The sequence below is a fragment of the Elephantulus edwardii genome, unplaced genomic scaffold (assembly GCF_000299155.1).
Source record: "Elephantulus edwardii isolate Elephantulus edwardi_28Jun2011 unplaced genomic scaffold, EleEdw1.0 scaffold00128, whole genome shotgun sequence".
Taxonomy (NCBI): domain Eukaryota; kingdom Metazoa; phylum Chordata; class Mammalia; order Macroscelidea; family Macroscelididae; genus Elephantulus; species Elephantulus edwardii.
The window spans coordinates 1,917,097-1,931,029 of record NW_006399878.1 but is presented as its reverse complement, the minus strand read 5'-3'; the positions used below and the strand labels follow the sequence as shown (position 1 = coordinate 1,931,029).

Sequence of the window (13,933 nt, the reverse complement as noted above, 5' to 3'; positions counted from 1 at the left end):
TACAACAGCCCTAAACTCTGCTCTGTCCTGTGCCAATCGCACTGTCTCTGACACTCCCATCCCAATTATCCCAGTCACTGAATCAATCCACCTCAAAGAGGACCTTCCCCTCCTGCGCTGTTCCTCCACCCTCCCAAACGATGTCCTTCTCCAAGGACCGGTGTCTCCTCACAACATGTCCAAAGTATATTAGACGGAGCCTCAGAATCCTTGCCTCAAAGGAGCCACACAGTTTAACCCTTTCCAGGATGAATCTGTTTGTTTTCCTAGCAGTCCATGGTATTCTCACTACTTTTCTCCAGCACCACAGCTCAAAGGCATCAATTCTCCTTGTATCCTCCTTGGTCATTGTCCAACTCTCTGATGCATAACAAGTGATTGTGAAGGCCATGGCCTGTATCAAACGCACCTTAGTCTCCAGAGAGACACCATTGCTCTTCAGTACTCTGGAGAGGTCCTTAACAGCAGACTTTTCCATGGCAATGCACCTTTTATTTCTAGCTTTTAATTCTTAAGTGACAGGCCACTCACTCTTACTCATTGCCATTGAGTCAGAGCTGACTCAGCTGAACTTCTAGTGATTTTCAGGCTGTGAATCACAGCATAGATTTCCCCTTTTTTCTCCCTTGGAGCTGTTGGGAGATTCAAACCATCAGATAGGTGCTGGCTTTTGATTTAGTAGTACAAGTTTCTGTTGACTACGCCACTAGGGATGATTTGTCTTTGATCAGTAAATAAACCATAGTGGGCTCATATTAAATAATGATTAAATATTAATTAGGTTTTGTTAATTTTTTCATTTTAGTATTTTTGAATGTCATAATTAATTGACAATTATCCTTTGCTTTCATATTATTAAGACTGTGCATGTTTCTTTTTCTTTACGCATGGCTTTTATCTACTAGGTATGAATTTCAGCCCATTATTTCCTTCTAATTTTGGAGATTTTTCACAGAATATTTCTACACCCACTCAACAACAGCAACCATTAGTCCAGAATTCTTCTGGGAAAACAGAATATATGGCTTTCCCAAAACCTTTTGAAAGCAGTTCTTCTGTTGGACCAGAAAAACAAAGGTACTTTATTATGAACATAAGGCAATGAATGCTTAAAAATAACTTTTATGACTGAATGTCATTTGAGACCTAATTTTTTAAGCTTCTCTTATCATTTAGCTTCTGAGTATTGCAGTGGGACACATTTTAATAATTATCTCTCAGGCTGATCAGTTCAGTAACGGGGAAGTCCAGAGTTTTCGTCCTTGTTTTCCTATTAAATTAATTTTGGAAGAGTATGTCCTGATACTGATACTTTCAAAATTTATTTGAATCTGACTTTAAAGTTAAACCAGATCGTTGTTCACTCACTTAGGATGAAACTAATGGAATGTGCTAGACAATAGATAGTGAGATCAAGGTAAGGAGCACTGGTGGTGTAGTCTGTAGAGAGTTGCACTGTTAATCCAAAGAATGTATGTCTCCAGTGGTTTGAATGCACCAAAGGCTTAGTAAGAAAAAGACAATCCCGGCTCATTACGATTTCACCTCAGAACTTGATGGAGGGTTCCCTGTGAGTCAGAACCAACTCACAGCAGAGAGAAAACTGGTACTGTTAGGTAGTGGTCTCTTTATATGATTCTGAGCCCCTGAAAGTAATCACTTCTGAAAGCCCATACAAATATAATGGGAAGTATTTTTAGATTAGAAAATTTTAATGATACACAGTTAAGTGTTTTCTCTCCATGATTCTTATTTTTTGATGATTTTTTTTGATCAGATAGCCTAGTACATAAAACTACTGGGGAAAAAGTCCCAAGGAGGTCAGCTATGATTTGGTTCTGACTTATAGAGGTTTCTAAATATAGTTTTTGACTTACATATTATAACGTCTAATAGGTTGAATCAGATCATGAATTTGTTAGCTATTTTTATACCTATATTTTTGTGTTGAATGATTGTTGGTGTCAATCTAGAAAACTGATTTTAATAGCTGGTGAAAACATTTCTTTTTAGTTTGTTGCTTCAGAAAAAAGCTTTTTAGAAGAATTAACAAATTTAGAGGTCAGCTGGATATAGTTCTTTTATTTGCAAAAAATAGCTCTGATTTTGCTTTCTATTGCCCTTTAAACTGCATAATTCAGATCCAGTTACAATTGGCTATATGATTGGACATTTCTCAGACTCTTAAATTAGCCTTTTTGACCTTTTAAAATGATCAAGTTTTTTATTTTTTCTTATTTCATCTGCTAGTAACACTTAGAATTCAAATTTGTTTTCACCTGAGGAATCCTCTAAATTCCCTCGCTAACATGTGCTGCTTTTTTCTTAACCTGCTCTAAGCAGTTTTCCCTCTTGTGATATCATTAGACCTAACACAAAACTTGTATCATTTGCCATTCAAAATTGATGGGTGAATGAATCTCCTTAAAGCAAAAAATAATTATTCAAAGCTTTGCTTCATAAACTATCCTATAGGAAAGTCCCCACTTCATTATTACTCATATTTTATATGTAATTGAGATTAAGTTATCCTGGTTCTGTATTGTTGTTTTGTGCTGTCGAGTTGCTTGCAACTCATAGCAACCCTATGAACAACAGCCCTGAAACCTGCTCTCTATCCTGTGCCAACTTTACTATCTCTGACATACCCCCAGTCTGTGAATCAGTCCATCTCATCGAGGGTCTTCTTTCCTGCGCTGTCCCTCCACCCTCCCAAACATGATGTTCCTCTCCAAGGACTGATCCCGCCTTAAAACATGTCCAGAGTTTGTCAGACGAAGCATCAGAATCATTGCCTCCAAGGAGGACCCTGGCTTCACCCTCTCTAGGATGAACCTGTTTGTTCTTCTGCCAGTCCATGGTATATTCAACACTCTTCTCCAGCAGCACAGCTTAAAGGCCTCAGTTCTCTTTCTGTCATCCCTAGTCATTTTCCAGCTCTCTGACACATAACACGCAATTGTGAAAACAATAAGATACTTACATAGTTTTTAAGATGTATCTGAATATTGCATATTATTTTAGGAATTTTACCTACTTGAAATGAGACCTCATCACCTCCCAAGCCTGTTACCATTGAGAGTTACTTTGAGTAAATGTAAAGCAATAAAAAGAAATTGGCTGAAGCATCATGTTTGAATCAATAATTATCACCAGATTATATATATTTTAGAATTTGCAGGCTATACAGTCTCTGGTAACCATGTAACTCTGCTGTTATAAAAGGAACTGTAGATAGCACATACAACAAGTGAGTATAGCTGTATTTGAGTAATACTTTTATGGATAGTGAAATTTGAATCTCATGTAATTTTTATGTCACAAAATTATTTTTCTTAAGCCCTGTAAATATGTAGAAGTCATTCTTGAAAGTAAATGTTGTTGTTGTTAGGTGCCATCGAGTCGTAGACAACTCATAGTGACCCCATGAAAAAAAGGCCTGAGCACTGTTCGTACGTAGTTTCCAGAGGCAAGCCATTTCAGAAGTGGATGCCGCTCCTACTTCCAGGCTTGTTGTAGTCAGGAAGCTCCAGCCAACACTGTCCACCATGGGTACCCATTACCACGTTTTGTACATCACTGTCACAGTGTTCAGCATCACAGCAACCACGAGTTACCTCTGTACAGCAACGCACAGACCAATGCTATACCTCCTAGAAGAATGTTTGACAGGAAATCAATATGAACCCGGCCCAAGGGCTGCAGATTAAAATCACCCACCTTTGGGTTGGTAGCATAACGTTATAATTTACTGCATCTGAAAATGAACTAAACACTGTAGATACTGTTTCTAGTATGAACTGAACTTCATGAAGAAGAATGTGGCATCAGCTTGCAAGAATGAAGACTATGGCCTTCAGAATGGATTAAATCTCAACATGAAGGAAACAAAAATCCTTGCCACTGAACTGATATGCAGCAACATTATGATAAATGCAAAAAAGATTGAAGCTGTTAATGATTCATTTTACTTGAATCCACAATCAACACCCATGGTAGTATCAGTCAAGAAATTAAAAAAGATATATTGAAAAAAAGAAAAACCTATTGCATTAAGCAAATCTGCTGTCAGAGACCTCTGACAGAGGTCATAAAATGACAGAGGTCATTTTATGGACCAAGCTGCTCTTGATTCAAACTATGGTATTTTCATTTGCTTCTTGTGCATCTTTAAGTTGGACACTGAATAAGAAAGATCAAAGAAGATGCTTTTGGAGAGTGGTGCTGGAGAAGAGTGATTAATACACCTTTGACTGCCAAAATAACAGTCTGTCTTGGAGGATGTGCAGCCAGGATCCTCCTTGGAAGAGTACTGATATTTCATCTCATGTGCTGTGGACATTTTGTCAGAAGGGTCATTCCTTGGAAAAAGATTTTGTGCTCCAAAGAAGGTCAACAAAAGAGTAGATGAACCTCAATGAGATGAATCCACACAGTGACTATATCAGTGCTATTGAGCACGACAGAGGAAATAGTGGTATGGGATATGACAGAGTTTCTATCTCTTGTTCATTTCATCACTATGAGTCAGAGTCAAGTCATCAGTGCCTAACAACAACTAAACTGTTGTCCATATCAAGTTCTTTGATAAAAAAAATTAGGTATCTTGGTTGCTCTGTTTTCCCCCAAGATGTTTGTGGAGCATGTTAGTATATTAAGCAATCAAAAAAAAAAAACTGACAAATCTGTTTACATTTGTTTTAGCTCTTGTTCCCCAAACTTAGATTATATTGGATACCTAGAAAGCTCTGGTGGTGGTCTAGTGGTAAGTTTGAATATACCAGCTGCTTCTCCAGAAAAGGATGGGCAATTTCCTCTGGGTGATTTACTGCCTGAAAATCCACAAGAGGGCAGCTGTGTGTCAGGTCCAACTCGAAGGGACACAACAACAGCAGCATGTTAAAGATGCCAATATTCAGCAGATAAAATTTTGAAAATGGCACTAAACCCACAAAACTAGATTTTAAATGTAGACTAACTTTGCATTACCCATTGTTATCAGATTTGGGGTCTGTTCAGAGTATTTTAATATTACACAGACCAATGTATGTATGCAAACTCTCCTTCAGTACTCTCCAGCTCTTCCTCCAAGTTTGGTTTTGGTTTTCTTATTCTCCCTCTTTTTCTTTTCCACTGTTTAATCATGAATGCTAGTGATTTAAAACTTCTTCAGTGAGAGCGGTTTAGTGAGAGGAGTACGAAAGTAAAGTTTAAAACGATTTAGTGCTTTAGCGTGTGTAATATTTATGCTTATTTTGTGAAAATAAAGCCCACTGATTTTTATTAACCTAAATATACTCACTAGTAAATGATAAATATGTGTCTATCTAGGATTCTTAGAAAATAAAGAAACTTATGATTCTTAAAAACTTGTTTCCATTCATAAGGAATCAAAAACAGCCTGAAGAGGATGCAGAAACCAGGCAGTCGTGGCTATATGACCAAGAAGGTGAAGTAGAAAAACCATTTATTAACTCTGGATTTGCAGCATCTGCAGAGAAAACCGCAAATAGTAATCGCAAAGCTCACTTAGATGCTAACAGGAGAAGACACCAATTTGATGAAGAATCACTAGAAAGCTTTAGCAGTATGCCTGATCCAGTAGATCCAACAACAGTGACCAAAACATTCAAGACAAGGAAAGCATCAGCACAGGCCAGCCTGGCATCAAAAGATAAAACTCCCAAATCAAAGAGCAAGAAGAGGAATTCTACTCAACTGAAAAGCAGAGTTAAGAATACTGGTAAGTATTAACTGTTGAATATTGATCAGTGTAAATGTTGGTAACCCTAATCTGGTATCTTTGTGTATGTTTAATTTCAGTATGGCTAGATGGGCAGGTACCATTTCTAGACCTACTTGAGCTAAATTATTTTTCATTCTCTTTACTTGTTTATTCTAATAAATAAACTTCTTGTATAGAGTTTAACATTTTAAAACCTAGTATTCTTTTTTGTTTCTTGTAGATATTATTACTGTAGACTTAAAGGCTGTTATTACTGGGATCTTGTGTATTGTTATCCTTTGACCTTTTCTGGTATTATAGGCTTTTTAAAAGTTGCTTTATGTAACTTAGCAGTTATCTGAAATCATTCAGATGAGTGAGTGCCCTGGTGGCTTACTGAGTTGTGCTGCTAATCCAAAGGCAGTGCCTATCTGGCAGTTCAAATGCACTGCTACCTCTGTGGGAGAAAGATGTGCAGTTTCTCCCTTGTGAATTAATAGCTTCCAAAAACCAACTGGTGAGTCAGCTATGAGTTTTTTCCAAGTAGGCATCTGTGAATTTGAATTTAAGTTTATACCTTGTCTTGATATCATCAGAGAGTGTGCATGGGTAGATTATGTCTTATTTTTAGAGAGGCCTATTTAAAAGATAAATATTTGAAAGAGAGCTAATTTTTTTTTTATTCCAGCATTCTCTTATTCAGCTACTTAATCTTATTATGCTAGACCTATGCTTCCTAAACAATATTTTACACTGAAGGAATCTTGTTACAGTACAGATTCTCATTTAATAGGTCTGGAGAGGAACCTGAGTCTTAACAGGCTTCCATGTACTACTGCTGATACCAGTCTGTGAAGTATATTTGCATTGCAAAGTTTTAGTGGACCCTTAACTGTCTTGAGGGAGGTTTGGTGCTGTAGTCTTAGCTAATTGTGTTGTTGCTACAAAGGTTGCATGTTTTAAGCAGTTTGAATCCACAAGTATCTCCTTAGGAGAAAGATAGGCAGTCGTTTCCTATTGTGATTTTATAGCCTTCGAAACCTGCCAGGGGATCCAGTCGTCAAGAGTTGAAACCAAATTGACAACAGTGCATTTAAAGTTTGGGGGCTTTTCCCCCCCTTTATCTATTTTAGAATCAGTTTGTGTTAACCTAAGGAGCTTTAGTGGTGCAGTGGTTAAATGTTCAGCTGCTAACTAAAACATTGGTGGCTCTGGGAGATAAAACTGGCAATCTGATTTTTTAAAGATTATGGCTAAGAATATGCTGTGAGGTAATTCTTTTTCATGTGAGGTCAGTATGGGATGAAATCATCTTGAAAGCACTCCCCACAATAATGTAAGCCTAGAAATACATGTCTATACATATCTTTTAAATCCACTTAGTTTGAAGACTGCCATCCATCTGCATTTTGTTGTGGAGTGATGGCTTATATGTTATTGGAAGGTCTTCCATCAGTATTTCAAATACAAGCAGTGTCACTAATGATGGACAAGTTTTAGCGGAGCTTCTAAAGCTAGATTAGGAAGAAAGGCCTGGTGACCTGCTTTTGAATAAACCTAGCGATCTGTTTCTATAAAACCTCATGGATCACAACGTTATCTAATTCTCTTGTTTTGGACACTTTGTTACGATGGATTATTTGCTGGAGGAAGACATTGTTTTTGGTGAATTAAAAGGCCAGCAAGGGCAATAGTGATCCTTGGTTTAATGGATAGGCACAATAGGCCCAGTGATGGGCTGAAACGTGCCAACAGCATTAATGATGATGCACATGAGTCAGAGCTGGTCAACAGCAACTCTCTGTTTTATTTTGAGAAATAGTTGTTTTACATACACAAGTTACTAGACCAAAAGAAATGGCCAGAACTGAAGAAGAAAGGAAGAAATTCAAGCTGCACTGAATGGATGGGGGAAAAAAATAAGACTCTGGTATTTATGATACCAATTGACATGTTTCAACTAAAGAGATGCAGCCCCAGATGTGCTCACCAATCTGTGCCAGAATATTTGGAAGATGGCTGCCTGGCTGATTAACTGGAAGAGATCTATATTTGTTCCCATTCCTAAGAAAGGTGATCCAACAGAATGTGGGAATTATTGAAAAATAACATTAACATCACATGCAAATAAAATATTGCTGAAGATTATCCATAACCGACCAGTGCAACAGTGCATTGAGCTAGAAGTTCAAGAGGCAATGTACACGAGGCACCATCCATATCATTGCTGATCACAGATGGTTCCTGGCTGGAAGCAGAAAATAACAGAAGAATGTTTATTTGTGTTTTATTGACTATGCAAAAGCGTTTGACTTTGTGGATCATAACAAATTATGACTAACATTGAAAAGAAGGAAAATCCCAGAACACTTAATTGTACTCATGTGAAACGTATACCTGGACTAAGAAGCTGTTGTGCAAACCGAGCAAGGGAACACTACATGATTTAAAATCAAGAAAGGTTCCATCAGGTTTGTATGTTCTCTGTATCTATTCAGTCTATATGCTGAGTAAATTGTTCAAGACGCTATACTCTGAAGAAGAATTTGACATCAGGATTGGAGGAAGACTCATCAACATCGTATGTTACGCAGATAACACAGTCTTGCTCACTGACAGGAGAACTTGAAGCACTGGTTGTGGAAGATCAATGACTGCAGCCTTCAATATGAAGAAAACAAAACTGCTCACCACTGGACTGATAGGCAGCATAACAATAGATGGAGAAAAGATTGAAATTGTCAGCAGTTTCTTCTTTCTTGGATCCACAATCAACACCTTTTATATCAGCATTCAGAAGATTAGGACACTTAATACACTGAGAAGGTCTGCAGTCAGGGACCTCTCCAGATTTTTGAAGAGTAATGCTATCAGTTTGAGGACAAAGGTATGCCGTATTCAGACTATGTTCTTTTCAATCACTTGTGCATCTGAGAACTGGATAATGAATAAGCAGGACAGAAGAACTGATACCTTTGAACTGTGGTTTTAGAGAAGAGTATTGAATATTCTCTGGGCTACCAGAAGAACAAAGAGATATGTCTTGGGAAAAGTAAAGCCAGAGTGCTCCTTGGAGGCAGAGATGACTTTGCCTTACATACATTGGGAATATTGTTAGGAGAGGCTGTTTCTCAGATAGGGTCATCATACTTGGAAAGGTGAAGTGTCAATGAGATGAAGACTCTCAACCAGATAGTTTGACACAGTTACTATAGCAATTGGTTTGAGTATGTAGAAAATGAAGAGGGTGACACGGGATACATAGGGTTCAGATTTGTTGTAAGTAGGGTCACTATGAGTTGTACTCAACAACTTCTAACATCAAAAATGACGATGGCATATTGCATATTGTGCTCCTAATGAAAAGGCCATGTGTCTCTTGCGGTCCAAATCCTCTAGCCACCCCTTAGGGAAAAAGTGGACAATCTCCTCCTGTTTAGATTTACAGTCTGAGAAACCTGCGTCAAAATTGATTAGACTGTTGGATATATACAATTTAGCTTTTTCACCTCAAGGCAAAATTTGACATGCTACTGAAATTAACTTGACATTTCTAATGAAGTATGATGTTTGCTTCATTCATTTAAGTTGAAAATGACCCTGAAAAACCAAATTGTATTCTAACAGGATTCTAGATATTTTAAAATGAAGATAACTGCATTAAGGTCTGAGAAGAGCACTAAAGTGCTTTTTTTTGTTGTGTTAACTAATTTGTATTGCTTTTTTCATTTTGTGAGATAGGAATAAAAAAGATTTCTTAGAGAAAGGGACAGTTGCTGTCAAGTTGATTCCAATTCATAGTGACCCCAAAAGACTTTTCCATGGGGCTTCCAACGCTATAGGTCTTTGTAGAAATGGACTGCTATACAGTTCTGTCATTGTGGGGTTGGTAGGTTTAACTTGCCAGTGCACTGTGCAACAAGGGCTGCTGCTTTGTCAGAAAACTCACCTCCATCAAGCCACTTTCACCTGAATACTTGCTACCCTCTGTTGGGTTTCCCAAGCTGTAAATCCTAACGGAAGGAGACTACCCTTCTTTTTCTCCACAGAACTGCTAGTGGATTTGAACCACCAGAGATGCACAAATGTTTGATTAGCATCTCAAATGGAAATAAGACTGGAATAGCAGCAATAACATTAGTATCAAGAAGCACGTAGAGATGAAGAAAATTGTGGAAGGAAGGAGCGCATATTTTAATGGAAGAATAGCTGGATAGCTACTGTCTCTTGTCCCACATCAGAATGACACTAAAACAAAAGGTTGATAGTACAACTCAAGTGGTGGGACACTCTTGTTGAGGACCTAATGCTTTGCCATACTGAAATTGTTTTCTATTTTGCACTTGTACATCTTAACCAAGACAGAAGGCCACAAACTTCTTCAGAGTTGAGAGTAAAGTGCAGGCTCTCCTTAATAATCCGCCTCAAAGGAGATAAAAGTAGTCACCATAAAAAACTAGGAATTGACACTCTTACCAGTATTAAAAATCACGTGTTATTGCTGCTGTGCTGTTATCGTCCTAGCTAGTGTTGCTCTGAAATATCCCTTTTCTCCCCCTTGTGTAATGTTGAATCAGATCCAACTGGCATAGTAGGAGATTGCCCCTCCTTCTCCAGTGAAGCATCTGGTGGATTTGAACCACACACCTTTGGGATTGAAGTGCAGCTTCTTGCCACGAGAGCTCCCTGCTCTGAAGTATTCTTAACTTCTACAGTTTTGCTGTTCTAGAGCATTATTACTAGAATGTCTAAAAGAAAGGCAACTCAAGCACATATTAATGTCTTTAGAAATCTCTTTGATATTTTTTATTTGGAACTAACGTAACACATTAAGTTTTCTCTTTTCTGGGAGGGCAGTTTTTTCTGAGCAGACTCCCAGTGATGGTGTTTTTTTCTAAGTTCTACACTGGCTATGAAAAGAGAGTCTTGTTTTTGCTAGCAGTATTGGGCCTCCTTGGTATCTAAAGCTATTTTGTGTCTTGTTTGACTCCTGTGTCTTTGAGGGCCTCTCTTTTGTCTTAGGAAACCAGTGGCTGGGGTTTCTTCTTTGGCTTTGTGTGCCAGAGGAGGGAATCAGCTCCATGGGGGGATATCTAAAGGGTGAGGAGCCCCTTAGCCTCTGACTTTCCCCTGTCTTCTGCTGCCTCCTGCATGACAATCCCTGGTAGGAAGAAGAAGAGGACCCTTTTAAACGATTCTAGCACAAAAGAGGCGGTGACACTAGGGCATCATAGCCAATGTCAGATGTATCTTGGTTGGAAGCAGGAAGTATCAGAGGAATGTCTGTCGCTGTTTAATTGACCAGGCAAAGGCATATGACTCTGTGCATCACAAGAAATTGTGGCTATCATTGAAAAGAATGGGAATCCCAGAACTCCTGATAGTGCTTATGCTACACCTATACTTGGACAAGGAAATAGTCATCAGAACAGAACAAGGACACTGTATGGTTCAAAATCAGGAAAGGAGTGTGTCAGGGATGCATCCTGTATCCATACCTTTTCAATCTACATGCAGAACAGATCATTCAGAAAGCTGGACTTTATGAGAAGGAATATGGGGGAGGAGTCATCAAACACCTGCATTATGCAAATACCACAGACTTGCTTGCCGATATAAAGAAGGATCGGATGTGTTTGCTGCAGAAGGTCAAGGACTGAGGTCTTCAATGTGGATTGAAGATCATCATCAAGAAAACAGAGATTCTCACCATTGGGCCAGTTGGCAGCACCACAATAAATGGAGAAGAGATTAAGATTATTAACAATTACAGCTTGCTCAGTTCCACAATCAACACTGTTGGCACCAGCAACAAAAACCAGAAGACAAATTACATTGGAAAATCTGCTGTTAGGAACATTTCTAGAGAGTGAAAGAGCAATAGTATCAGTCTAGACACTAAGGTGTGACTGATTCAGGCCTTTGTCTTTGCAGTTACTTGCTGTGTATCAGGACAACAGAAAAATCAGTGCTTCTGGTGCTGGAAAAGAGTATTGAACGTGCCATGGACTGTCAAGAGAACAGATTTTTCTTAGGGAGAATGATAACAAGTTGCTCCTTGGAGGCAAGGATTTTAAAGCTCTGATTCTCATACTTTGTACGTTGCCAGGAAGTGACCTGTCCTTTGAAAAGGACCCCAGGAGAGATGGATTGACAGAATAACTCAAATAATGGAGGTGGGGCCTTATTTTTTTGCTGTTTCCTTCAAAGCAGCATGAACTTCTTCCTTCATCACCATAGGCTCCTGCTCATATGTTGTTTTGTTAAATTCTTCTGTGTCTGCCAATTCCTTTGGATACAGTGCTTCCTGGATCATTTGATATTCTGCCTAAAGAATCCTTGATTATAGCAACTCAAGGTTTGAATTTGTTCTTCAGTTCCTTAAGCTTAAGAAATGCTGAGTGAGTTCGGCCCTTTTGATTTTCTGACTCCAGCTCCTTGCACATTTCATTGTAATATTTTACCTTGTCATCCCATGCTGCCTTTTTGAATCTTCTGTTCAGCTCTTTAGTATCTTGAATTCTTCCTTGTGTTTTGGTTTCTCTGCGCTCTAGTGCTATATTCAGAGTTTCTTCTAACATCCATTTTGGTCTTTTCTTCCTCCTCTGTCTTTGTAATGAAGGTTTGCACTCTTCTTGGATGATACCCTTGATATCCTCCCACAATTCATTTGGTCTCCAGTCATTTGTGTTCAAGGCCTCAAACCTGTTTCTGAGATGATTCTGAAATTCAGGTGGGATAGACTCAAAGTTACATTTTGGTTCCCATGGATTCAGTTTAATTTCCCTCAGCTTCAGCTTAAACTTGCATGTGAGTAGTTGGTGGACTATTCCACAATCAGCTCCTGGCCTAGTTTTCACAGCTGATACTGAGCTTCTCCAGTGGTTCTTTCCGCAAATGTAATCAGTCTGATTCCTATGCATACCATCAGGTGAGATCCATGTGTATAACCTGAGGTGATGTCTCCTAAAAAATGTGTTTGCAATGAATAAGTTATTGATTGTGCAAAACTCAATTATTCTATCTCCAGCTCCATTTCTGTCACCGAGTTCATGTTTTCCAACTACTGAATCTTCTTCTCTGTTCCCAACTTTTGCATTCCAGTCACCCATTATTATCAATGCATCTTGATTGCGTGTTCGATTGATTGATCTCCGGCTGTAAAAGTTGGTAGAAATCTTCTTTTCCTCTTCTTTGGCTCTGGTTGTTGGTGCATATATCTGAATGATAGTGGTATTCACTGGACTTCCATGTATGCATATGGATATTTTTCTGAAGTTCAAGCTGCTTTCAAGGAAATAACAAAAAATAAAGTCCCAGGAACAAATGGTATACCAATTGGCATATTTCAGCTAACAGATGCCGCCCTGGATGTGCTCACCAAGTTGTGTCAAGAAATCTGGAGAACAACCACTTGGCCAACTGACTGGAAAAGATCGATATTTGTTCCCATTCTAAAGAAAGGTGACCCAACAGATTGTGGAAACTATAGAACAATATCATTGATTTCCCATGCAAGCAAGATTCTGCTGATGATTATCCAAAAACGACTGGAACAGCACATCAGCAGAGAACTGCCAGAAGTCCAGGCTGGTTTCAGAAGGGGTCATGGTACTAGAGATATTGTAGCTGATGTTAGATGGATCTTGGCTGAAAGCAGAGAGTACCAGAGGAATGTCTATCTGTGCTTCATTGATTTTACAAAGGCGTTTGACATTTTACAAAGGCGTATGGATCATAACAAACTGTGGCTGACTCTGAGAAGAATGGGAATCCCAGAACACTTGATCATGCTAATGTGAAGCCTGTATTTGGACCAAGAGGCAGTCATCAGAACAGAGCAAGAAAACACTGCATGGTTCAAAATTGGGAAGGGCATACGCCAGGAATGTGTCCTGCCTCCATACCTTTTCAACCTGTATGCAGAACAGATCATCCGGGAGGCTGGGCCCTATGAGGAGAAGTGCAGCATCAGGATTGGTGAAAGATCTATCAACAATCTGCATTATGTAGATGACACAACCCTGCTTGCTGAAACTGAGGAGGACCTGAAGCGCTCCCTACAGAGGGTCAAAGACTTCAGCCTTCAATATGGATTGAGGCTCAATGTAAAGAAGACAAAGATTCTCACCACTGGACCAATTGGCAGCATCAGGATGGATGGTGAAGAGATTGAGATTGTTTACAGCTTTAGTCCGCTTGGCTCCA

General features: G+C 38.9%; 1 protein-coding gene across 1 annotated transcript in view; it reads left to right on the top strand.

Moving 5' to 3' along the window:
* The window catches only part of PCM1 (pericentriolar material 1), a 161,684-nt gene that overhangs the window by 80,052 nt on the left and 67,699 nt on the right, over positions 1-13,933 (top strand). The window contains exons 21-22 of the mRNA XM_006893547.1: positions 906-1,077; positions 5,388-5,743. Of these exons, the coding sequence (XP_006893609.1) occupies positions 906-1,077; positions 5,388-5,743 (528 nt within the window). The remainder of the gene's footprint in view (positions 1-905; positions 1,078-5,387; positions 5,744-13,933) is intronic.